The following is a 22176-nucleotide window of genomic DNA, read 5'->3' on the forward strand; positions in this document are numbered from 1 at the left end:
CTTGAGACAGACCTCGGGACGCGGGCTTCGCAGAACAAGCGCTCAGGAACGTATTTAAACCTCCTTAAGCCTAGGATGGCGCTTTTCTCCAGCAAGACAAGTACTGTAAGTGAATACTGCGTGATTGTTCCAAGATACAAATGGACCCGCAACAGCTTCAAGATAATGAGAGACCAACAGCGTCCAAGTCACGCATAACCTGCCGCCGCGCACGAATCAGTCCATTCTACGTCCCCCGAACGAGAGCTAGCACCCTAGAGCACAGCAAATGCGCCTAGAAGCATGCTCCCTAATACTGCTGTGGCGCCCATGGTGAGCGGCCGCACAGCGGTCACTTCTTGACGTGCGGATGCGCTGTTTATAACGTCCATGTCAGTAGGAGTTTGGGTTGGCACATCTGGGGAACATGACTGACGAATTGCTGATAGCGTTCTTCACATTGTTAAGGTCTTTCGCAATCGCCGTGCCTGTTGGACCGAGGAAGCTCTCGGCCTCGGAGAGTAGACTCGTCGCTACGAATGGACGTTAGACGACGAGATCGGGTCATTAAACCGGACGTGGGTCATACCTTCTGCAACGACCGCTACAATCGTCGCGCGTATATGAGGTCTGATCTGTCAAGAAGGGAGATTGCTCTGCTTACCAGTGTTTGTTACCAGGTTGCCGACTATTATATCACAGTCAAGCTATGAGATGCCTGTGCATAGCCGATCCACTCACTCTCCGATGTAGCCTCAACGAAAACGGATTCAGCTGTTAGGCAGTTAGATCAGATCCTATTGCACAGCATGGAACCACGCACCAACAGACGTTGCCTCGCTAATGATAGCCTTGACTGAGTCGCAAACCGCTTTAATAACCAGTAAACCTCTGGGAAAGTATGGGCACGTACTGTCGATAGTCACGGAGAACAGCTGGTCTACTGCAGAATTGACGTTGTCAATGACTACACGGGAACATCTATCAGTCAGACGCGCAATGTTACATGGGCATGGACGTACGGTCGCGTTCTTCGACTGGCGAAGGCGCAGCCAGAACGGATACAGACGAAAGGAAGAGTGCGACGAAGAAACCAGCGCGCATCGTGAATAACGGCAAGTTGAGAACGAAACAGCACCTGGCTGGACAAAGGTGGGACGAGAAGCAGCGGGGCGGGAACAGGTATCCAACCTGTTGCCTGCGCGATTTTATACTATGCACTGCGCGAACAGAGTAAGTTACAACACCGAGATGTGATTTAACAGTGCTCACAGCACGACGCACCGTCGGGCGCCCCGGAGCTGGGATAACACGCTATTGGACGACGGTCATCTTCCAATGTGAATTCGCGTTCCAACGTCGCTATTTCTGGTCTGCTTGACGACGGATGAGGAAGTGGCGGGCGTAAGAGCTGTCACGATGTCAAACTTCGATAACGACACAATCAGTGGGACCTTGAAAGCCTGCGAACACTCACCAGCGCCATCCGGGTTGGCACTCGTCCGGAGTGCATCCGGAGCTTGAAGGAGTGCCGGAATAACGGGTCCGAGTAGACCGAGGGAACAGAAACGCGGAGATGTTGGAATGTCGCACTCTTGACCGAAAACTATGAGCGGTAAGTAGATGATAGAACTGCTGTGGATGATCATTTCACATGGGCTGTCCGTCGCTGTCACATAGGGCGTTGCGATCATGCACCGTGGACACTACTTTGTATCGTGTACACCCGGCAACGTGGCACTGCAGAACGCGTCAATAAAGTACACAGCTAAACAAAAACGTATCATAAATACTTACAGGAGTACTCTCACTTCCACTTTGAGCGATACTGTGGGTATGCGGGACTCATCGGAGCAGTACAGCCATCCGAACAAGAACTCTTCTGCGGGCGATTACGGGCGACATGCGCCACTGCCGGGTGGTTGCTACTTAGCAGATAAGATATCAGGCAAATCATGGTGGCCGAAAACATCGGATAAGCATGCCGAGAGTGAGGTCTCAGGAATATGTGGGAGATCGGAGGAGAGCGCCGTCTTGACGAGGCGGCGGCGGCGGCGTTTGCGCAGTTGTGACCACAGCACGTCACGTGTCACGCCCAGCGGACAGAACCGGGCTAATCGATCGCGACTCTTGGCAAGCAAGAGTTCGCGAACCTCTCAAAGTTTTTAACGTCAACTTACACTGGCAGCGGCACATGTGAGTGGGTAGTTTACGTCGTATCCTGTCATCCATTGCAAATTTGTACACTAACTGCACTTACAGCGGTCGCTGCTGCGCACTAACTACTTAGTGCTTAGGTCTCTGTATCGGGCCGAGTGCACAATGCCCGGCAGGAACCACTGGCAGACTCAACAGTCACTGGTTGTGAGGGCGCTCACCTGGTTAGATGAAACTATCTTTGAACCCCGGCCGACGCGCTCTCCCAGAGTACGGTGGTCGAAGTCATGCGGGATCTATGCCATATCCTACGGTGAGTAGCTATGGTCATGAGATCGCTGTATAAGATACTCATTCCAAGACCACTCCTCTACGCATCCTGCCTCCCTTTCCCGGATGTGACTGTGGCTGCATGACTACTCCGACTCTGACCGACTTTTCCCGGTACAGTATTCTTCGGGCAGACCATCTGCATATACTCGACGCAACTCGAATGCTAATGTGACCTTCTCGGGCATTGGACTAAGTATATAAAGGCCACTCTGCGAGGTGTCAACTTCGTTCACCGGGCCCACTCATCGCACACCACACCTGTCCACCCCTCGACATGCCCAAGTTCGCGAATTTTATCCTCTGCGCCATCCTTTGTGCCAGATACGCCGCCAGTGCACCGGGCCATCTGTCTGGGCCAGGGCTATCCCAGCGCGCGGCGTCTTCGGCTGCCAGTGGCGAAGTGGCGTCCGACGCGTCCACCGCTGCTGTCGCGACTACCACCGTATCGTTCGCCAGCGATCAGCAGAACGGCGTGCTATGGTCCGAGGATACCGACATCAATCCTCAGCCCATCCGAGACACTCTAGGTGCAGCCGTCCTCGGACCGCAGAATGTACCGGTCGCTCTGCAGAACCCCGACTTAATCGCACCCCCTACTACGGACTCTGGGAACGTGTCAGTACACGTCTTCTCCACCGTCGCATGCTGTTGATTCAATCTTCGCTGTGTGCAGGCCCGGCGCCAAGTGGCCGTTCGCACTCAGTCACAATCGTCTTCAGTCGGGTGGCTGGGCTCGTCAGCAGAATGGTGAGCTCCTATCTCATTCACCGTACGTACAGCTGAGCCGACTGTTATGCAGTCGACGTAATGCCTATCGCCAAATGTGAGTGTTTTTTCTACCGCCTCACTGAATGTAGAGAGCTTGACGACAAGCGGGCAGCCATGGCCGGAGTCAACATGAGGCTTGAATCTGGTGCTATACGGTGAGTTATTTGAGCCATCTAGCCTGTACTCATCCTGAGTGTGTGCAGTGAGCTTCATTGGCACAAGACCGCCGAGGTGCGCTTAGCTGTCCTCCGCCGTTACAATGTATACTGACAGTACTCAACCTCAATGCAGTGGGCATACGTGATCAAGGCAAGTAATTCAATCAGAGATACCCAGTAACCTTGGATAGACACTGAGAATCTGCGAAGGGAGGCGTTCAGGTGACAGCTGTCAATAGCGATGGTCAGAATTTCCTCGGGACCGCGGTATGCTCAGTCCGGTGGTATCTTGACTCACCGTATCGTGTGCTCAAGATCTTGTTTGACATAGAACACCGGAGATCTATGGTACTTCCCTCCCGGCGTTCCGCACTCCCTCCAGGCTACAAACGACAACCCCGATGGAGCAGAGTTCCTTCTGGTTTGTGAACTCGCGGTCCATTGCGCACAGCGCAGACATCACTCACGCTGCCATCCTCTTGACAGGTATTCGATGATGGGGCCTTCAGCGAAGACTCGACGTTCCTGGTACGCGGCTTCGACCATGCGTGTGTGGCGTAGGACGGGTGCTGAACTATATCTAGCTCACTGACTGGCTGGCACACGTCCCCAAGGAAGTCCTCGCGAAGAACTTCAAGACCAACACATCTGCATTCGACCATATCCCAGCAAAGCAGCTCTATATCTTCCCCGGGTGTACGTATAGCAATATGTCGAAGCCTCTCTACTGACTTATTGGTGTGTTCCAGCGCCTCCACCCTCCGATTTGGATGCGCAAGTGACCAGTCCTCGAGGCCAGGTTCCGAGCCCGTTTATCTACAAGTTATCAGAGATCAACGCAACCCAGCTGGACGGAGGCTCCGTTAAGGTCGTCGACTCCACTATCTTCCCTGTCTCCACTACTATTTCCGTGGCAGAGGTCACGGTCGAGCCGGGTGCAGTGAGGTATGCTCATGCGCAGATCGTCGTTCACCTCGCTGATACCATGTACTTCAGAGAGCTTCACTGGCACCCGACCCAAGACGAGTGGTCCTACTACCTGTGAACACTATCGCTGCTTCATGATGCATAAATACTAACACTTCCTGATAGCGAAGGGAATGGCCGCGTCACCCTCTTCGCGTCCAGCAGCAACGCGCGTACCTTCAACTACCAAGCGGGGGACGTGGGCTTTGTCCCGGCCTCATACGGCCACTACGTCGAGAATGCCTCCAACACGACCCTACGCTTCCTTGAAATATTCAACACTGATCGGTACCAGGACATCAGTTTGAATCAGGTGAGACAGTGCCTGTCACCTAATCTGAGTTCAATCTCATCACCGTCGTGCCAGTGGCTCGCGCTCACCCCCGCTGAGCTCGTGAAGGCTCACTTGGATCTCGACAACGAGACCATCTCGAAGCTCAGCAAGACCAAGTACGTCGTCGTCGGACCGGCCTGAGAGTGGATTCTCGCCAAATCAGGAAGTGTTGGTGCCAGCCTTGCGTTTGGATAACGTTTGTTTCCTCGTCTGCCAATAGAATCCAGAACGGCTGCTTGTGTGGTATCTGAGCTGATCCAGACGGAATGCCTGAAAAACTTATGCGCTAAGCGTGAGTGAACGTTCCTATGGAACCCTCACGGTGGATAATTTTAGTTGCACCATAACCTCATCGCGGGACAGTAAACAAATCTCGACCCCCCGGATGGCCGCGGACAGAAGCTCATGGGGCGATAACCTTCTCTACAGTACGGACCGTACGGAACCGTACCTGCCCTATGATGATGAGGTCGCTGTTCAACGGAACCGGTGGCCCGCTGAACTGATCGCTCCGGAGTACTGCGATCGCCAGCCAGTGCTCGCTGTCATGTCCTATCGTACAAGGAGCCTGGGCTGTGCGACACGGGGCTGACAGACGGTAGCCATGCAGCTTCCTGGCTGCGATCCATTATTGAGCTATGGCGATGGGAAAGCAATGCTTGTGGACTCATGGGCGACAACATACATAAGCCATCACCATAGGTTGACCAGAGACCCTTAGATATCTATTTCAACCTTTTGAGACAAAACTTCGTGACAAATAGGACAGATACAACGACATATAACCCACGGGCAGATCTGGAGCAGGTTTAGAGGATCACGATGGCGCCTGCCATGCTTCCGACGACCGCAGCCGCCCCCACCAACAACGACTTAGAAACGACCGCGCCGACCGTACCACTGCAGCACGTATATGAGAGGAAATCAGATGTACGCGAGGAAGGCATGACACACCTGTTGGGAACGGCTACAAAGGTAGCATTGGCGAAGACAGTGGTAGCCCCGGCAGTACCTGTGGCCATGGTTATAGCCTGACCACCCTTCGAGGACACTTGCACAACGGGGGTCGCGTTAATTTCTGTGTGAGAAGCAAGCGGATGTCAATGATCGTGTGCGCGCTGGTAAGTGGAGAGCATACCGGTGATGTAGGCGGTCAGCTGGGTTGCAGTCCCAATCGCTTCCTCGGCGGAGAGGAGTCCTAGTTCGGCTGCAAGGGAGATGAGTACGCTAACGAGAGCGAGTTAGCGGGGGCTTACCTTGCACGCTCAAAAAGGTCGATGTTCCCACTGTGAAACTTGAGGGTGAACACCGCAGAGGGCAAACGGTCAAGATAAACACCAACGTAGAGAGGCAAACTCTGCCGAGTGCGCATTGACAGCCGAGATCGCGGCAGAGAGGGGAACACCACTACCGGACGGCAGTCCAGCATCGGTGGGGAGAGGCAGTGATATGACTGCGAATAATCATGTGAGAACGTCCGCAAGGGAATATCCAGGAGACGCACCTGGTGTCTCGGTGTTTTGGGGTGCAGCATGCGCCAAGAGGGAGAGAACGGAGACGACAAGGAGGGACAAGGATTGGGAGAACATGACGTGAGGATACTAGTGGGGCAGTTCCAGTTGTCCCGAGGCTTGGAGTCTCTATTGCGGTGACCATGTACATATATGACACCCAGCTTATAGCATGGCACATACAACGTTGACGGCCGAGTGAGACCGCATAACGGCATATACGGAACCGGACGAGATACAAGACTGAGTGTGACTCGAGAGCAGGAAAATCAGATTTGTGTAGAAGTAACCAAGGCACGCACCGCCCGGAAGAATGGCAGCTTTCTCGGGCGCAAATGATACTCGAGTCCCTCGCTACACCACAAGCAGTGCATCTTGATGGTTCGAAGCCACGGCACCACGCTGGTGCGCTGGTAAAGAGGTCCCATGCTATAACTTCAATAAGGCCCGATACCCACGTTGAAGCTGCGCGCCCCCAGGTAGTAAGTACTAAGTATTTAAGTTAGTAATTACTTGACTCATTTCAATCGGATACTTGTTGACGTTAACGTTATGACCCGTAGCAGATGTAAGTGGCACGTTTACCGCAGTTACAGCGAGTTGCTTCAAGTCTCTACGATCAGCGGTCGCAGCTGGGAAGGGCTGGTGGTGGTGGTTGGACGCGGAAGGGGCGACGCGCCCGCGTGACGATTGCCGCGTGACGGTGCGCGTTGAGGACGCGTTTTTCGCGTGACTAGCGTGACGGTGCGCACTTGTCCGCGACGATCGACTCGGAGTGTGGCTGCAGGTCTCTCCCGTTCTCCGCCATGGCTTCCTCCGAAATCGCGCAATGCCTGGCTGCAACCCTCTCTCCCGACACCAACACGCGCATCGCTGCCGAGCTCAAGCTTGGGCAGCTCCTGAACGCGCCAGGCTCGTACAGCTCGCCGCCAGAAGTATAGTCCGCGTGAACTCACCCGCGACGCGTCCTACAGAAGCAGGATTGACTTTATCGCAGCTGGTTCTGACGTCCGAGGCCGAGCTATCTCTGCGACAGATGAGTTTGACGCGTCTCTTATGCATCGGACGTCGCTTGATGTCTCCGCTTGTCCCAGCACTCTGCTGCAATCATCTTGCGCAAATATGTCCTTGAGCATTGGTCACCGTACTTTTCCCAGTTCAAGGGATCCGCGCCGTCGCCAGAGGTACGTCTCTTTACTGTGGCGGCTGCGTGATAGCTATGCTGGACTCGCGATGGGAACTACTGCCCCTGCAAGTTGGCCGCGAATCCGAAACTGCTGGAAGCAGTCGTCGCGTCTCCGTTCCCCACCACAATTCCATTTCAACGTGCATAGCTCCATGTGGCACCACAACATCTCTATCCTCAGTCCAAACGTGTCAACATAGCTCATACTCTCTGTTTTCTAGATCAAGACTCAAATCCGACAAGCGGTATTCCAGGGTCTGTCTGATTCTACGCGTAAAATTCGTTCTCTCTGCGTAGGGTTCATTTATTGTCATGTGTAAGCTGTCCTGAACACCACTTACAGGCGCACGTCCTCTCCTCGGTAGCCAATTGTGACTGGCCCGAGGAGTATCCTGATTTGCTCAACAACCTGATCGGTCTTCTATCATCCCTCTCTCCCGACGCTGTACATGGAGCAATGCAAGTGTTCACTGAATTCATCAAGTCAGACCTTACGGAGGATCAGATCCTACCTGTCCTTCGACAACTCCTGCCCGTCCTCCTGAATATCCTCGGTGCTCCTGAGGTATGCTCTGTGTCATGCATAACCGATGCGGGGTCTAATAGAGCTGTGTAACAGCAACATTCTGCACTTACCCGCGCTCGCACCCTGTCTGTTTTCCGCCAATGTGTTGAGTCGCTTTACATGGTGAAAGATCAGTACCCAGAGGCTGTCAAGGAAGCAACGGGGACTGTCCTGCCTGTGTGGCTGGATGCGTCTAGGACACTACTCAATGTAGACCCTCGCTCCGATGTCGAGAATACCCCTAACTGGGACGGCCTTGCCATCCGCATCCAGGTCTTCAAGGTATGAATTTGCCCAACTGGTCCACAGATGTATGCTGAAACAGTCTTGTGAAATATAGACTCTCGACACCATCCAAACATCCTTCCCTCGTTCTCTCACGCCGTACCTCAAAGATTTTCTCTCCGCCGCACTTGTCCACCTATCTGCACTCTACCCCACGTTCACTGCCTGCTACCTGCAGGGCACCGTCTCTGTTCCGCGGTCAAGTGAGGATGAACTGATTGAGTTGACGCACTTGGTCTGTCCAATGCTCGACTTCGTCGCGAATATCGCGCGATCTGGCAAGGCCAAGGACTGGTTTGAGGGCGACAACCTCACGGGGCTGATTGGTGCCGTGTTCAGCTGGGTCCAGATGACGAGTGACGATGTGAGCCCATCTAACTGCTATGTCGTGATCTGTGCTGATGTAGGGTGCAATAGGAGGAGGAGTGGGCGAACAACGCCAATGCGTTTGTCGCGCAGGAGTCGGACGAAACTCTATCCTACAGCGTGCGGATGGCTGGTTTTGACCTCCTAACTGTGAGTCTCCAGCCACACATGGACGAGCGCGCATTCTGACGCCTACGTAGGTTTTGCTCGACAGATCCACTGTCGCGACTGTGTCATCGTTCCAATCGACTATTCACCGCGTTGTCGTTGAGTCAGAACAAGCACGGAATGCAGGTAGCCAGGATTGGTGGCGTTCACTTGAGGCTGCGCTAGCTGCGATAGGCTCGCAGGCGGAGGATGTTCTCGATGCAATTGACGATGAGCGCGACTCTGGACGTGACAAGCCGATTGACATCGAAGCCCTCCTCACGAACGTCATCCCTAACTTCCTTGTCCTCTCTCGTGTGTCTCTCTTTATTCTCCGCATATCGGCTGGGTGGCTGATCTCCCCCCCTATCAGAGTTCCCCTTCCTGCAAGGTCGCGCCTTCGTTTTTGCCAGTCAGTATGCCAAACTGCTTCCGGCCCAGCTTGCAGGGCAGTACCTAGACGCTGCAGTCCAAGTACTTGAAGCAACGGAGACAGGCGTCCCTGTCAAGATCTCCGCGGTGAAGGCCATTCACAAGTACGTCGCATTGTCGGCCATATATGACTAGCGCTCACCTTCATGGCCATCTGCAGCTTCTGCCAGAATGTTGATGACCCTGTCTCTTTGCCATTCGCACCACGGATCGCCAAGGATATTGGACCATTCCTGCCTGTGACATCCGAAGATACGCTCACGCTCGTTCTCGAGACCCTCGCAGTGATCGTGCAAATCGACGACGGCAAGTGGATCACCGAGGATCTGGCGCGCGCACTAGTTTCCGCGATCCTCGAGGTATGGATGAAGAACAACAAGGACCCGATCTTTATCTCGATCATGACGGATGTGCTCGAGTCCCTGGCGGCTTCTCCTGCTCCTGGGGTCTACCCTGCGGTGGTGCAGCAGGCGCTCCCGCCGCTGTCTAACGCAATCACTACTTATGCGACGGCGGATTCTTGGATCACGAGCGGCGCCATTGAACTTGTCAACAGTCTGGTCGAGGGTGCACCTGAGAACGGCCTCGGAGATGGCTTCTTTGCTATGCTCGCGCCGAGTCTGTTCGCAGCCCTGGGCACGACGGAGGACAGGGATGCTATCCAGGTACGGTACCATCTGTCAGTGAAAGCATGTCATCTGGTTTAACCCCTCCTTCGCAGAACGGCATCGTGGGCCTCACCCTGATTATCCGCAAGGACATCAAGCAGCTTGTCTCATGGAAGGACCCCACATCTGGTCAATCCGGCTTAGACGGCGTTCTCGGAGTCATCGCGAAGCAGTTGCAGAGCGAGGACGAGTCCGGTGGTCTTGTGATCGGTGACCTGATCATTCACCTATTACGCCGCGCAGGCGAAGCTATTCTCCCGGTGCTGCCACAGCTGCTCGAAGCAATGATCAAGCGGATGCGGACGGCGAAGACGGCAACGTTCCTCCAGGTTTGTTTCCTTAAACTCCAAGCGCATATGTGATACTGACGAGTGCCATAGAGCCTAATTATCCCCTTCGCCTTCCTCATCCACAACCAGCGTGACACCGTTCTCAACCTACTTGAGGGGAAGTCCATCGATGGCACACCCGCACTGGAGATCCTGATTCGGACATGGTGCGAGAACGCCGAGACATTCCAGGGCTTCTGGGCGCCGCGTATCAGCACACTCGCCCTGTGCTCGCTTTTCGCGAGCGAGCGGCAAAATCTGCAGAACATCATCGTCAAGGGCGACCTCATTGTGAAGCCAGAGACGAAGAACGGTGAGTGTCGCGATGTAACTCGGGCGTAAGCACGGCGGGCTGAAGCGCGGCATGTCTATGTCTGCCAATGTCAGTGATCATGACGCGCTCGAAGACGAAGCAAAGTACGCGTTTTGCTTTGTTCTGCTGTTCTGCTTTACTCGCTGCTTTCGAGTTACGTGACATGTAGAATGCAATCGCTGACACGCGCCTGCCTTGCTTATTACAGTTCCAACCGAGTTCACCTCCGTGCCGTTCCCCGTCAAGGCGCTCAAGCTCCTCCTGCATGACCTCCAGACAGGCGGCGAGGCGGCCTCCATGGGCTTCTCAGCCAAGGACGTGTCCGAGCTCGCCTCAGACGACGGGGTGAGTGCACTTCATGATTTGCGCCCTTCATTTACTATGCACGCATCGGGGTACTCGCCCTTCGCGGCATCCCACTCTTCGTCTCCGTTTGCGGGGAGTCATCGCGGATCTCGGGTATCTCGCAAAGAGGTGTATGCTGAGTTGCCGGCGTGCATGCTGCACCCTGGCCTGCATGTACGCAGCAGCACTGTTCTTGACGGAGGCATTCTTTCATATGTCTAGATCTGTGTTTGCTGACGACATCGCTGCCCACGCTGACAGGACGAGGAGTGGACCGAGGAAGAGCAGCTGCATCAGGGTTTCAAGGCGGACGAGTTCGCGTTCCTGTCGGAGATGCTCGGGCCCCGTGGCGTGGCATTCGACAACGACGACGCGCTCGACGACAACGATGACGAGGATCTCAAGAACGACCCCGTCTCGACGATGGACATGCGGGTATGTCTCTGTTTTGAGTGATGTGCTGCTGCTGAGCACGTGTGCGCAGACGCACTTGATGACATTCTTCAAAGAGTGCGCAGCAAGGAATACGGCTAACTTCTCCGCGGTGGTCCAGCAGCTGTCTCCAGACGAGGTCCAGGTCATGCAAAAGGCGGTGCAAGCGCAATAAAGCCCAGTAGAGCTTAGGGGGAGGATCCCGAGTCAGTGTCATCAACGATGAAGTACGAGTATGTCCGCCATGTAGAGTGTTGAGTAGGTATACAAAAGGAACTAGGATCGATATCTGAGTACAGTATGAGGGTCGGTGCGGCGATATTGCGATATAGCTCTATAGTACAGACGATCTAACGACCAAAGATAGCGGTAAGAGATAATCCAGGAGAAATTCACATCCAACGACCTAAGCCAATAAGCTGCCCATTCCGGTCTCCCCTTCCTTCTCCACTTCGCCAAGCAGTCAGAACCCTTCCTTGCCCAAGTCCCACTCCCTCACCGATCCACGCTTCTTGTACTTGATATCCAACGCGCTGACCTCCTTCTCGGCCGCCTTGTCCTTATCCTTGTCTTTGTCCTTCGAGATCCCCCAGCGCTCCATGGCCTTCTTATCCTCCTTGTCCTGCCGCCGCAGCCGGATGATCTCGAGCATCGCGTCCCACCCTGCGAACTCGGCGTCGGAGATGAGGCCGGTCGCAGGGACGGTTGGCATCGCGAGCGGGGCGACGTCCAGGCGCGGGTCGTATGAGGAGTCGAAGTACTTGTCCATCTTTGAGGGAAGGGCGGGTCCGGGGGAAGAAGGCCCCACAGACGGCGACCGTGAGCGAGAACGCGAAGGCGCGCGGGAGGAGTCGAGGGTGCGCGAGGAGGATGATCCAGGCTTGGATGGGGCGGTTCGGTGGGAGGGCTTGTGCCGCGTGCGTTCACGATCGCGTTCGCGGGTGTGTTGACGTTCACGTACTGGAGAAGGAGAGCGACTTCGAGAGGGCGAGGGTGACGTACGGCGGTGTCGACGGCGAGAAGATTTGTGGCTGCGCTCTGGCGTGCGTGAACGAGAAAGAGAATGGGTTGACACACGTTGTGAGGACCTCCGAGGTCGGTCGGAGTAGGGGGAAGGGGAGCGACCCCGTTCTGAGGGAGGGGATGGTGAACGCTCTGTAGCTTTGGACTTCGCCTTGCGCTTCAGCTGCGCTCTAAGCTCGTCCTCACGTGAGAGGATGCCGGAAGATTCTTCTGTGTCCTGGGTCGTGGACTGCTCTTGCGCAGTGTTCTCTGAAGGATCACGGTTGTTAAGTGAGCGGGAGGGAGAGGGTGTTCGGGTTCGTGCGGGTCTCTTGGTGCGTGAGGACACGCTGTCTGGAGACAGGGAACGGCGAGAGCTGGAAGGTGACTGGTCGGAGTGTCGGCGACGCTGCGAACGATCCGCGCTGAGCTCCCGCCTCTTCCGTCTACGTCTCTCATCCTCGTCGTCGCTCCGATCGGGAGAGCGACTGCGCTTCCGGTGGCTCCGATGTCTCCTCCGCTCCTTGTCTTCATCGTCCTCGTCGCGTCTTGAATGTCTGTGGGTATCTCGCGACCTTGACCGCTTCGACCTCCTGTGACGCCTACTGTCTCTCTCCCTATCCGCATCAGGCGAACGAGACCTCGACCGGTGTCGGTGTCGCCGCTCGCGCTTCTCCGACCTCCTCTCCCTGTCGCCATCCCGGTCGTCTCTCTCCCAACTCCTCTCTCGACGTTTTCGATCACCCCGCCTGTCCCGACTCCAGCTGTCTGCCCCATCATCCCTCCCGTCTCCCCTCCGTCGCCTGAGCCTCTCTGCTTCGGCTGCTTCCTCTGCCCGGGCCCTCCGCTCTCTCCGTTCCTGCTCCTCGCGTTCCATCCGAGCTTCTTGCGCAGCGAGCGCCTGAGCACGGAGTATGGTCTTGTTGTGGTCATCTGTGCTCCGGATTATGGAGGACAGGAAGCGTTTGTTCGTCTTGGGCACGTTACTGTCCAGACTACGCGCACTGTAAGCACCAAAAATTGCGACATTCGATTGAGAAGACACGTACTTCTTAGCCAGGTATGCGCGGATTCCGTCCTTCCCATACCGCTCGGCCTTCTGTTTGGCCTCTTTGAGGATGAGCTCAGCGACGTGGCGGTCGAGGTCGTCGTCGGTAACTGTGGGTTGGACAGAGGAGCCCATCTGCGCCCTGACCAGATTGGAGACGACCGAGGAGAGGGTGGACTTAGACATAGTGCATGAGGTAGTTAGTAGCCAAGCTGAGGGTGACTGTGGTAGCTTGCCTAGCGGAGCGCCACCAGCACGGCTTCCAGGAATGGATGTTTGTTACTGTATTGATTGTGGCGGCGTGCCGAAAGATAAGATAAGATGATAGTGTCCACTGGGTGACGTCGTCGTAACTCACCAGGGCCCTCAACGCGTCTCTCTGTGCGACTTTTATGAAGTATTATTGGGCCATCGCGACATGCGATCACATCTATCATCTCGACCACTATGCCCGACCACGACGAGAACAACATCACGTACCGCGTCGCCGCAAGGGGAGAGGCCATCCTCACCAGTCCGCGATGGAACAAAGGGACTGCGTTTACCATCGAGGAACGGAAGACATTTGGACTCACTGGACGTCTGCCAATCCGCGTGAATACGCTAGATGAGCAGTGCGATAGGGCGTACGATCAGCTCGCCTCACGGGACGAACCTCTGCGCAAGAACACGTTCTTGCAGAGCCTGAAGGATCAGAACTGGGTTCTGTATTACGCTCTTCTTTCTAGGCACTTGACGGAGTTGATTCCAATTATCTACACGCCGACCGAGGTGCGTTTCAATTCAAAGAAGCATCTTTTATACCCGCGTCAGTGGCAATCTGATGTCCTTCACGGACTCGGGATGATTGTCTTCCAGCCGAGACTACTGGGCGAATTGCCACAGCTCGGTCATGCGCGACATCTACCGCATACAGGCAGCGTACTACCTGAAGACTTGTCAGATATGCGAGCTGACGTCGTATTGCGTTGCCGATGTCAGTTCGTCGATTGACAATGTTCCTTCCAGGCGGACGCTATCTCCAACTATTCGCACCTGTTCCGTAGGAGCGAGGGTCTCTACTTGACGTTCCCTACTCGGGACTCTATGGAGGAAGACTTCCTGGAGCAGAGCAATGGCAGACAGATAGACTTGATCGTCGTGTCGGATGCCGAGCAGATCCTCGGTATCGGTGATCAGGGTGTAGGGGTAAGTGGTGGTTGAGAGGTGTTGGTATCGCGCGGCTGAAACCATTCACAGGGAATCGGAGTAAGCGTTCCATGTCGGTGACAAACAACGTGCGACTCACAGACGACAGATTGCAACAGCCAAATCCGCCATCTATACGTGAGTCATCCTCCCTTCGTGTCGAACGGCGCGTTAACGTCGTTCGATATAGCCTCATCGGAGGTGTGAATCCGGCGAACGCTCTTAGCGTGACCCTTGATGTAGGGACGGATAATGAGAACCTTCTCAATGATCATCTATATGTGGTATGTCTTCCCATATGGGCGTCGCTTCGACCCTACCTGATAAGTCGCGCATCTCAGGGATGGCCCCACAAGCGCATGCGCGGCAAGGAGTATGATGACTTCGTGGACAAGTATGGACTCGGCTCATCGTCATCATGGATCTGACTCATACGCCCATAATGGATAGGTTTGTTCAGCTGGTCCGCAAATACCACCCGCACTGTCTACTCCATTTCGAAGACTTCGGCGTCAGCAATGCGGAGCGGCTCCTGGACAAATATCGGGACAAGCACGCCGTGTTCAACGACGACGTGTATGTCTTCCCTGCGAACCTTACCACCGGTATGAACTATATTTGACTGTTCACAGACAAGGGACCGGGGCGGTTACGCTAGCATGCATCATGTCCGCAGTGGGCGTAACGAACACCAAGCTCGCTGAGCAGCGTTTCGTAATCTTTGGCGCAGGCTCTGCCGGGCTTGGTATAACTCGTCAGCTGCGTGACGGCATAGTCACCATCGATGGCGTGGACAAGGAAGAAGCTAACAAGAGGTTCTACCTCCTGGACAAGTATGGTCTTATCAAGGAGTCCCTGGGCCCTGAGAAGATCCGCGACGGCCTGCAGGAATTCGTGCGCCCCGACTCGGAGTGGGAGGGCGTCCCAGCGAACGACCGTGGCGAAATCGAGCTTCTGGAAGTCGTGAAGAAGGTCAAGCCCACAGTTCTCATCGGGTGCTCGACCCAGCCCGGTGCGTTTACCGAGCAGGTCGTGAAAGAGATGGCCAAGGGCACCGACCGCCCGATCATCCTGCCGCTGTCGAACCCGAGCAAGCTGCACGAGGTGAGGCCGCAGGATGCGAACGACTGGACGGAGGGGAAGGCGCTCCTCGCCAGCGGAAGCCCATTCCCGCCTTGCAAGCAGCCGAACGGCAAGGACTACGTGTACGTACCCATTCTCATCCCCTCACTCTCTGCCCGTGGGGGCGCAGCAGTGGCCGGTATGCGGGGAACTCGAGAAGGCTAACCCGCAGTGCTCCGTGCCCAGCATCGCAGAATGCAATAGTGAGTCGCCCGTTCCGGGATTCCAGCGTGCTTCTTGATGACAGACATTCACTGACGGAGACGCTTGAAACCTGCACATGCACATGTGCTTGCCAATGCGCCTTCCCCGCTCATGCGGCTTATCACCGACGCCGATGCGTTGATGCGGTCATGCATATACACCGACAGACGCGCTCATCTACCCTGGGCTCGGCCTCGGTGCCATGCTTTCCAAGGCGCGCACGTTGACAGACACGATGATCATCGCCGGTACGGAGCGGCTCGCATCGCTCGCGCCCGCGCTGAAGGACCCTGACGATGCGCTTCTCCCCGACTTCGAGGAGGCCCCTCGCGTCAACTACGAAGTTGCGGTCGCGGTGGTCGAACAGGCCATCGAGGAGGGCAGTGCGGACGTCGACTGGAAAAAGGAGGACGTCCGCGAGAAGGTCAAGGCGGCGCAGTGGAAGCCGGTGTATGGGACATACATCTACGATCCGGAGGGCGAGGCTTAGAGGGGAAGGTGCCCGCCAACTGCGAGAGAGGAGCAAAGGTGAGCCGGAGCAGTGCTAAGAGCGAGATGGACGGAACTGACGGATGTTTACGGATGCATAGAAGGGCTCGGGGAAGGGAGAACGAGAGCAGAAGCGGATGGTGAGTGCGTTCCATTCTGTTGTTCGGAGCGGACTGACCTCATCTTCCAGGGTTCGTGAATTTCGCATTTGGCAGATCGGGTGTCGATTGTGCGCACAAGGAGAGACATATCCGGGGCGTAGGAGTAGTCCGCCTTCCCACCGCGGACAGGATATGCCAAGGAGTGCATTTACATACGCACACGCATGGACCGAGCGGGTCCGTCAAGCGCGGCGTGTCTGCGCTTGCATTGAAGGGGTGGCTCTAGAAGATCAAGCCGCGGACGCCACAACGGCGCCGTGTGTGTGGGTCGAGCGTGGCGCAGCACAGTCTGGCCGCGGTAAGTTCGCGAGGAGAGTCTTATCGCCCGAGGAGCTTGGAACATAGGCCCCGCCACAGAACAAGCCACATGAACCTTCCGTCCCGCAGGATAGCATGCTTGCTTGCAGGTTAGCATGTCAATCGACATAGTTCGAGGCTAGGATCGGGACTGACCGACGTGCCCGTGCGAGTAGGTATTGCCAAAAGACATCTGCATCTGTCAGGCTGGCTTTAGCCGGCATTAGGTTCCTAAATACAGGTACCTCGCTCTACGGCGCACCAGTGGGCGATTCGAGCGTCACAAGAGGCCGACAGCGACTCTGCATATGGCAGAGTGAGTGCAGCACGCCACATCGTCCCCGGAGCCGTCGACGGAGCCTGTCTGGGATGCGTGGCTTTGCGGGGGGCAGCGTGCATTGTGCGGTCAATAAATACGCGGTGCGTGCGTGGGCTTGACAGCGCAGGAGGCAAGAGACCGGTGCCCTCGCGCATCCGACGCACGCGACGTGTCAGAGCAGGACGGGACAATGGTCGGCGAGCCACGTCGGCGTGGCGGCGTGCGGCGTGCACCCCTGCCCCAGCGACCCGGAGCGTGCGAGTAGGTGCGGGATGCGCGTGCCTCGGCAATGCAAATTTTGGAGTTTGGCGAACGGGAGGTTGTTGTGCGCCTTGGCTCTCCGGCGGGTCTGGCCGTCGGGCGTCGGGCTGGCCTGGAAGGGCGGGCTGCGGCACCCTGGCGGTGCTACCAGCGACCGTACGCGCTACGCGGTCTGTGAATGCGTATGTGAGTTGTCGGCCGGATGGGGGTGCAGGGCGCGTCGGCGATGGCCGTCCTACCGCCGGAAGGCGCAGGCAGGCGCGGGCGTCGGTGTGCGTGGTTCTGCTTCCGGGACGGACGTCAGATTGAGTCAGAGAGGCGCATGATGACCTACCCGGAATGGAGCGCATTGAGCAGAGAAGGCGGCGGGACGATCGCTCATTCGCAGAAGACGGAGCTTGCCCCGGCGCGGGTGTGCTGCGGACGCGCCCTTGAGCCTTCCGTGCTGGGTTCGAGCTCGGGATTTAATTTACAGACACATATGTGGTGAGCTCTTTGACGTGTTCTCAGACTCCGGAGCGGCAAGCGTTGGATGAGCGTCGCGTGTGGCAGTGGGATGCTGTAAGGTGAGAAAATTGCAATACATAATCTGAAACGCAGGAGGGGACTGAACATTCGTGCGCGGTGTTGCGCGTGTGGTTGCCATCCGGATATTCCACCTCGACTGACAGTTTTCGACATTGGCTGGCATACACATGAAAGGGCGCACCGGAACACGAGATCCGGGAGTCGTGCGTCGCGCAGCAGGGTTGCGCCGGCGGTAACCAGCGACGGATGCGCAAGACAATTAGGACGGGCGGACAAGACGACGTGCTCGGAGACGAACGAGTCAGGGGATCTGGATATGGAAAATATAGAAAAGGCAGATGGAGGGGCGATGAACTTGTGATGCATTCTTGTTGCGTGAGTCGTTCTATCCCTCTTCCATCTGTCTAGGCGTGCATCGATGGAGATGGGCAGACTGCGCTGCCACGGCCTGCTTTTGTGTTCGTGCATCGGCTCCTTTGCCTGGTTTGATCGGATCTGGGCGCAGGGACGCGCTTTTTGTTCTCTCCTTTTGGGAACGGAGTGTCATTCGGGTGTGAGACATATGTACGTGGATGCCGTATGCGATGACTCGAGATATACACGAAGCGGGACGTGGAACTGAAGCCACGGCGAGGCAGCAAGCTCGGCCAGCGCACGGAGGCTGGTAAGGCGGACGGAGAGTCGGTGGCAGAATTAGACTTTGGAGGAGGCCCGCAAGAAGCCGGGAGATCGGTGACTCGGCGGGCCGGATAAGGCAGGGCGAAGGCGGGGCATTGGGAGCGAGATCCGCGGCTCGATTGGGCTGCAGACGCGCACGAGTGACGCTCGGTGTCATCGCGTCTTCCGGGCGTCCTCGTCCTCTCCTCCTTCCAATATAAACCCATGGCGCCCCCGTATATAACCTTCGTCTCCTCCTTCACGACTTTTACGACCCCGTCCCTCCCCCGCCCCCGTCCCCGCCGTCCCCGCCGTCCGCCGTAGTCCTCCTTGTCGTCTCAGAACACTTGTCAACCATGGGCTACCTTGGCTTCATCTTCGGGTCCTCTTCTCGGGTGAGTCTCCTTCTCGCTCTGCTGTACGTGGATAGTGCGCAATTGGGGAAGAGGTTCGACAAGCGACGCGTCGCGTCCTCTCAAGCCCGCAGTCCATTCCCTTCTGTGTTCATCACGTCACCCTACATCAGGCACTCATGTCCACCTCTTCACCCTCTTCATAGCCCACCACCCAGCTTGTGGACGTCGACTTGACGACCCTTTACGCCCCCAAGAAACCCGTCTCCCGCCAACCCAAGCCACCTTCCGTTCCCATCCCCATGGAGATCGTCATGTCCATCCTCGAGGCCGCATATGACGACCACGAGCCCGTGTCCTACACCGCCCTCCTCAAGAACGCATCACTCGTGTGCAAGGGCTGGTCCTCCATCGCTCAGAGGCTCCTCTTCCGTAACGTCACACTCCGAACCCAAACCGCGTACATCGCTTTCCAGGAAGCCGTGGACCGCGCGACTCCCCACGGTCGTATGCTCGGTGATGCCGTCGTTCGGATGAAGGTTGTCCTCGACCAGAACCAGCCCTACCGTCTTTCCCACCGCTCCTTCGCACGCGCCGTCTCCCTGTGTCCCAACCTGTACGAGCTCAGCGTGTCCCTCTATGGCGAGGGCGCGCCCGGTATGGACATTGTCGGTGTCCCGGACGCCTCTCGCATGAAGCGGTCGGCTCCTTCGTTCGACTCTCGCACACTTGCCGCCCTCCGGGCGGGACCCCGGATCTCGGCGCTTCAGTTCTGCAACTGGTCGGACAACAGCGACTCCCTGCTGCAGCTGCTCGACGTTTGGCCGTCGCTCACTTCCCTTGACATTAGCGGCACGACGCCCCAGTTACCCAGCGACAGCGTGGAGCCTTTCCCATGCGCCCTTCGGGAACTTCGCACGAACCTGCAGCACTCGCCTTCCATCGAGTTTATGCGTTGGCTTCTACACCACTCCATTGGTTCGCTCCAGGTGCTCGACCTCGCCCGTGAGCCGACGCCCGATATGCTCGACTATCTCGTTTCTGAACACGGTTCCACGCTCGAGTCCCTCGGCCTGCCCACATGCGGCACTCATGAGAGCGCTGCCGCGGTCCGGAAGTGTGCGGAGCTAAAGGAGCTCAAGATCGAGAGTGCCTGGGCGGCTCCGATGCTTTACAAGAGCCTGCCTCGTGGTATGCAGCACCTCGCGTTCGGCGTCGACGCGGACACACCCCTCCAGCCTGTGATCCAGGCTATCAAGAAGAGTGAGGATCTCCGCGTGGTGACAATGCAGGTCTGGCACGGCGGCGAGAGGCATCCTCTTCTGGCCAACGTTCGGATTGCATGCGCTATCAAAGGCGTCGAGCTTAGGCTCACGAACGACGTCCCGGCGTTTCGGGCGATTACTGTGAGTGCCCTCGTTTTGTATTCTCCGAGCGTGTCGCTGACTACACATTGCGTGATCACAGCGTGGTGACCCCGTACCTAGTGCGACGTATCCCCGCACACGGTCGCTCAACAACATCCTCTACATGGCCTCACGCGCTACTTCTACGAATGCCCCAACGACTGACATCTAAGTTCATCTCAGAATATTGCTTATTTCTCGTGCATGCACACGCTTAATTCACACCACCCCCACTGTACTTCGCGTTACCGAATCGGACAACCCATCTGGCATGTGCTCTATTTGTATCCATCCATCCCAACTCGCATCGCTCTCACGTCTCGGCACTCTTTGAATCGCAAAAAATCACGACCAACTCATGACCTTCTCTTTCGCCCGCACCCCTATTGTTCTGTTCTTGTTTACACCATAAGCTATTCTCTGCATATATCCTTGTTTGCTTTTTCCGGCAGATCTCGTCATCGTACACGTCTCGCGCCTCGGATCGGGGCGCACACTCTCATGGAACCTACTATCGACATCGGAACGACATAATAGAATCACTCGCGTCTCGCGCCTCACTCTCGTACACCGTCGCTCGTGTCCGCGCTCGCTGTCAAGACCCCAAGTCCATGCGTCCTGGCCCCGGACAACCGCCCCCCCATAATCGACGACCGCTTCCCCCGCGAGCCCCTTACTCGGCATCGTGCATCCCCAAGCCCAGACTCGCGGCCGGCAGGCGTTCCCGAAATATCGACCTCTCTCCCCCCTCTCCTCGGTATTCGCCCCGTCCTTGGCCAATCACATCCACGCGCACGTACACACGCACGCAAGCGAAACGCAATCATTACCTCTCTTCTCCCTTCCAACCTTCTATCATATGACCGCGTGGCGCTGTAATGTTCACGGACGGCATTCGCCTTCATCCCGAGGTGGCGACTGGGGACGTCTGGACGGTTCACACCTATGGGACTGGCTATTTGTCGGGGTCATGCGTCGTCCTCGGCGGCGCAGCGTGACTCGCGGGAGGGGTCGTCGGTGGGTGCCGGAGGTGGGGCACCGGGAGGGGGGAGGTGGAAGCAGAGCTGCTGCGGAGTGGCAGTTGGACGGAGGAGATGGAGGCGGAGGGCCGGAGGCTGTAGAGAAAGACAGGTGGAGAGAGCCTGAGGTGAAGTGGAAGAAAGTATCCACCGTTCGTTTGGCGTCGTTCGTTCGTGCATTCGTTCGTCCGTTCGATGAAGTCGTTCGTTGCTATTGTAAGCCCAGCTGCCGCGCGCAGCGGGCGTGTTCGTCCTCGTAATAGTATTGCGCATACCCTGCGCGGCGTTCTCGAGCTGTGGGATTGGATATGCGACTGCCTCCGATGGCTCTGGGCTCCGTGCAGCCTGCTCACGGGAGAACGGGCTATGTCCTCGGGCGTCGGTGGAGGAAGCGGAGAAGGTTGCGTTCGGTCTTTGTCAGGCGGCCGGGGGTGCGGCGAGCGCGTGGATCGCTCGTCGAAGGCGGGGCAACGAGGGCAAAGGCGGCGCGGGTCCCAGCGAGAAGAGCCCGATGGGAGGCCCGATCCCGATAGGACGGTTCCGGTCCATGGAGCCTGCCTGAGGGGGTGCGCCGACGCGTGCCTGACCATGCTGCAGCGTCGTGCATATGAACGACGTCTTCGACGATAGAGCGGGTTCCATGTAATATCCAGTCCATCTAGGCACGGCCGTATCTTTCGAGAGTAAAATGCAGGCACGGGCGGGAGTGGCCTGTGATATCGTTATTCCTAGGCCAATTTTTTTGGATACCTGACAATGTCGTCGATGAGTGCGGCGCTCGACGTTGTGGTTGAATTCGTCTGCTCCGAATCGGAGGTACATGAGCGGTCTAACGAACTTGGCTTCGT

General features: G+C 56.7%; 11 protein-coding genes across 11 annotated transcripts; 4 read left to right on the forward strand and 7 right to left on the reverse strand.

Annotated features, from left to right (window-relative positions):
• Positions 1-254: 254 nt before the first annotated feature.
• Positions 255-1083, reverse strand: L226DRAFT_565241 (uncharacterized protein; the record flags this gene model as incomplete). Its single annotated transcript, XM_067683775.1, has 8 exons — positions 255-354; positions 416-512; positions 569-583; positions 644-667; positions 721-753; positions 803-835; positions 893-946; positions 1002-1083. The coding sequence occupies 8 exons, from the start codon at positions 1081-1083 to the stop codon at positions 255-257; spliced, it is 438 nt and encodes a 145-aa protein (XP_067543259.1).
• Positions 1084-2743: 1660 nt separating this feature from the next.
• On the forward strand, positions 2744-4836 carry L226DRAFT_565242 (oxalate decarboxylase; the record flags this gene model as incomplete). Its single annotated transcript, XM_067683776.1, has 14 exons — positions 2744-3084; positions 3143-3216; positions 3269-3292; positions 3350-3392; positions 3441-3468; positions 3529-3550; positions 3625-3662; positions 3727-3816; positions 3882-3923; positions 3980-4091; positions 4145-4340; positions 4392-4436; positions 4488-4674; positions 4729-4836. The coding sequence occupies 14 exons, from the start codon at positions 2744-2746 to the stop codon at positions 4834-4836; spliced, it is 1350 nt and encodes a 449-aa protein (XP_067543260.1).
• Positions 4837-5279: 443 nt separating this feature from the next.
• L226DRAFT_607775 (uncharacterized protein) lies at positions 5280-6445 on the reverse strand. Its single transcript, XM_067685855.1, has 6 exons — positions 6200-6445; positions 6038-6148; positions 5952-5981; positions 5834-5902; positions 5650-5773; positions 5280-5595 (listed from the first exon to the last, which is right to left on the reverse strand). Exons 1-6 carry the CDS (start codon positions 6282-6284, stop codon positions 5505-5507), a joined length of 510 nt encoding a protein of 169 aa, XP_067543261.1. The 5' UTR covers positions 6285-6445; the 3' UTR covers positions 5280-5504.
• A 510-nt stretch (positions 6446-6955) lies between these two features.
• L226DRAFT_556411 (ARM repeat-containing protein) lies at positions 6956-11629 on the forward strand. Its single transcript, XM_067683132.1, has 17 exons — positions 6956-7118; positions 7181-7242; positions 7304-7390; positions 7614-7685; positions 7736-7957; positions 8012-8239; positions 8298-8606; positions 8660-8758; positions 8809-9070; positions 9129-9291; positions 9348-9852; positions 9909-10184; positions 10236-10497; positions 10572-10601; positions 10706-10842; positions 11104-11277; positions 11327-11629. Exons 1-17 carry the CDS (start codon positions 7013-7015, stop codon positions 11447-11449), a joined length of 3117 nt encoding a protein of 1038 aa, XP_067543262.1. The 5' UTR covers positions 6956-7012; the 3' UTR covers positions 11450-11629.
• Positions 11471-13599, reverse strand: L226DRAFT_549333 (uncharacterized protein). Its single transcript, XM_067682673.1, has 2 exons — positions 13326-13599; positions 11471-13271 (listed from the first exon to the last, which is right to left on the reverse strand). The coding sequence occupies exons 1-2, from the start codon at positions 13508-13510 to the stop codon at positions 11738-11740; spliced, it is 1719 nt and encodes a 572-aa protein (XP_067543263.1). The 5' UTR covers positions 13511-13599; the 3' UTR covers positions 11471-11737.
• A 146-nt stretch (positions 13600-13745) lies between these two features.
• Positions 13746-16706, forward strand: L226DRAFT_528825 (uncharacterized protein). The gene is made up of 12 exons (XM_067679470.1): positions 13746-14095; positions 14333-14512; positions 14564-14572; positions 14622-14650; positions 14703-14796; positions 14854-14906; positions 14963-15088; positions 15145-15717; positions 15821-15837; positions 16006-16366; positions 16429-16467; positions 16518-16706. Exons 1-10 carry the CDS (start codon positions 13772-13774, stop codon positions 16326-16328), a joined length of 1728 nt encoding a protein of 575 aa, XP_067543264.1. The 5' UTR covers positions 13746-13771; the 3' UTR covers positions 16329-16366; positions 16429-16467; positions 16518-16706.
• A 286-nt stretch (positions 16707-16992) lies between these two features.
• On the reverse strand, positions 16993-17422 carry L226DRAFT_528828 (uncharacterized protein). The gene has a single exon (XM_067679471.1). The coding sequence runs from the start codon at positions 17257-17259 to the stop codon at positions 17017-17019; it is 243 nt and encodes an 80-aa protein (XP_067543265.1). The 5' UTR covers positions 17260-17422; the 3' UTR covers positions 16993-17016.
• L226DRAFT_34541 (uncharacterized protein) lies at positions 17367-18258 on the reverse strand. Its single transcript, XM_067674104.1, has 3 exons — positions 17839-18258; positions 17700-17782; positions 17367-17647 (listed from the first exon to the last, which is right to left on the reverse strand). Exons 1-3 carry the CDS (start codon positions 18044-18046, stop codon positions 17510-17512), a joined length of 429 nt encoding a protein of 142 aa, XP_067543266.1. The 5' UTR covers positions 18047-18258; the 3' UTR covers positions 17367-17509.
• An 8-nt stretch (positions 18259-18266) lies between these two features.
• On the reverse strand, positions 18267-18991 carry L226DRAFT_34623 (uncharacterized protein). The gene has a single exon (XM_067674106.1). It carries the CDS (start codon positions 18775-18777, stop codon positions 18298-18300), a length of 480 nt encoding a protein of 159 aa, XP_067543267.1. The 5' UTR covers positions 18778-18991; the 3' UTR covers positions 18267-18297.
• Positions 18877-20791, forward strand: L226DRAFT_528829 (uncharacterized protein). Its single transcript, XM_067679472.1, has 3 exons — positions 18877-18945; positions 19110-20309; positions 20371-20791. The coding sequence occupies exons 1-3, from the start codon at positions 18907-18909 to the stop codon at positions 20479-20481; spliced, it is 1350 nt and encodes a 449-aa protein (XP_067543268.1). The 5' UTR covers positions 18877-18906; the 3' UTR covers positions 20482-20791.
• Positions 20792-21128: 337 nt separating this feature from the next.
• L226DRAFT_34650 (uncharacterized protein) lies at positions 21129-22084 on the reverse strand. Its single transcript, XM_067674113.1, has one exon. The coding sequence runs from the start codon at positions 21916-21918 to the stop codon at positions 21265-21267; it is 654 nt and encodes a 217-aa protein (XP_067543269.1). The 5' UTR covers positions 21919-22084; the 3' UTR covers positions 21129-21264.
• Between the last annotated feature and the right edge of the window lie 92 nt (positions 22085-22176).

Source organism: Lentinus tigrinus (genome assembly GCF_003813185.1).
Source record: "Lentinus tigrinus ALCF2SS1-7 unplaced genomic scaffold L226scaffold_1, whole genome shotgun sequence".
In the NCBI taxonomy this organism is placed as follows: domain Eukaryota; kingdom Fungi; phylum Basidiomycota; class Agaricomycetes; order Polyporales; family Polyporaceae; genus Lentinus; species Lentinus tigrinus.

Excerpts from the sequence above, each read along its gene's own strand:
- L226DRAFT_34623 (XM_067674106.1), bottom strand. The coding sequence starts at position 18,777 with ATGGGTTTATATTGGAAGGAGGAGAGGACGAGGACGCCCGGAAGACGC.
- L226DRAFT_556411 (XM_067683132.1), top strand. The coding sequence starts at position 7,013 with ATGGCTTCCTCCGAAATCGCGCAATGCCTGGCTGCAACCCTCTCTCCC. Across the intron at positions 7,119-7,180 it reads GCAGCTCCTGAACGCGCCAG|AAGCAGGATTGACTTTATCG; the intron begins GCTCGTACAGCT and ends CGCGTCCTACAG. Across the intron at positions 8,607-8,659 it reads TCCAGATGACGAGTGACGAT|GAGGAGGAGTGGGCGAACAA; the intron begins GTGAGCCCATCT and ends AGGGTGCAATAG.
- L226DRAFT_528825 (XM_067679470.1), top strand. The coding sequence starts at position 13,772 with ATGCCCGACCACGACGAGAACAACATCACGTACCGCGTCGCCGCAAGG. Across the intron at positions 14,797-14,853 it reads TCAATGATCATCTATATGTG|GGATGGCCCCACAAGCGCAT; the intron begins GTATGTCTTCCC and ends CGCGCATCTCAG. Across the intron at positions 15,089-15,144 it reads GCCGTGTTCAACGACGACGT|ACAAGGGACCGGGGCGGTTA; the intron begins GTATGTCTTCCC and ends GACTGTTCACAG.
- L226DRAFT_34650 (XM_067674113.1), bottom strand. The coding sequence starts at position 21,918 with ATGGTCAGGCACGCGTCGGCGCACCCCCTCAGGCAGGCTCCATGGACC.
- L226DRAFT_549333 (XM_067682673.1), bottom strand. The coding sequence starts at position 13,510 with ATGTCTAAGTCCACCCTCTCCTCGGTCGTCTCCAATCTGGTCAGGGCG. Across the intron at positions 13,272-13,325 it reads CGCGCATACCTGGCTAAGAA|TCTGGACAGTAACGTGCCCA; the intron begins GTACGTGTCTTC and ends CAGTGCGCGTAG.
- L226DRAFT_528829 (XM_067679472.1), top strand. The coding sequence starts at position 18,907 with ATGGGCTACCTTGGCTTCATCTTCGGGTCCTCTTCTCGG. Across the intron at positions 18,946-19,109 it reads TCTTCGGGTCCTCTTCTCGG|CCCACCACCCAGCTTGTGGA; the intron begins GTGAGTCTCCTT and ends CCCTCTTCATAG. Across the intron at positions 20,310-20,370 it reads CGGCGTTTCGGGCGATTACT|CGTGGTGACCCCGTACCTAG; the intron begins GTGAGTGCCCTC and ends GCGTGATCACAG.
- L226DRAFT_607775 (XM_067685855.1), bottom strand. The coding sequence starts at position 6,284 with ATGTTCTCCCAATCCTTGTCCCTCCTTGTCGTCTCCGTTCTCTCCCTC. Across the intron at positions 6,149-6,199 it reads CCAAAACACCGAGACACCAG|TCATATCACTGCCTCTCCCC; the intron begins GTGCGTCTCCTG and ends GATTATTCGCAG. Across the intron at positions 5,982-6,037 it reads GGCAGAGTTTGCCTCTCTAC|TGGGAACATCGACCTTTTTG; the intron begins GTTGGTGTTTAT and ends CAAGTTTCACAG.
- L226DRAFT_528828 (XM_067679471.1), bottom strand. The coding sequence starts at position 17,259 with ATGCGCGAGGGCACCGGTCTCTTGCCTCCTGCGCTGTCAAGCCCACGC.
- L226DRAFT_34541 (XM_067674104.1), bottom strand. The coding sequence starts at position 18,046 with ATGTCGAAAACTGTCAGTCGAGGTGGAATATCCGGATGGCAACCACAC. Across the intron at positions 17,783-17,838 it reads AGCTCACCACATATGTGTCT|CACACCCGCGCCGGGGCAAG; the intron begins GTAAATTAAATC and ends GCGCGTCCGCAG. Across the intron at positions 17,648-17,699 it reads CTCAATGCGCTCCATTCCGG|AACCACGCACACCGACGCCC; the intron begins GTAGGTCATCAT and ends TCCCGGAAGCAG.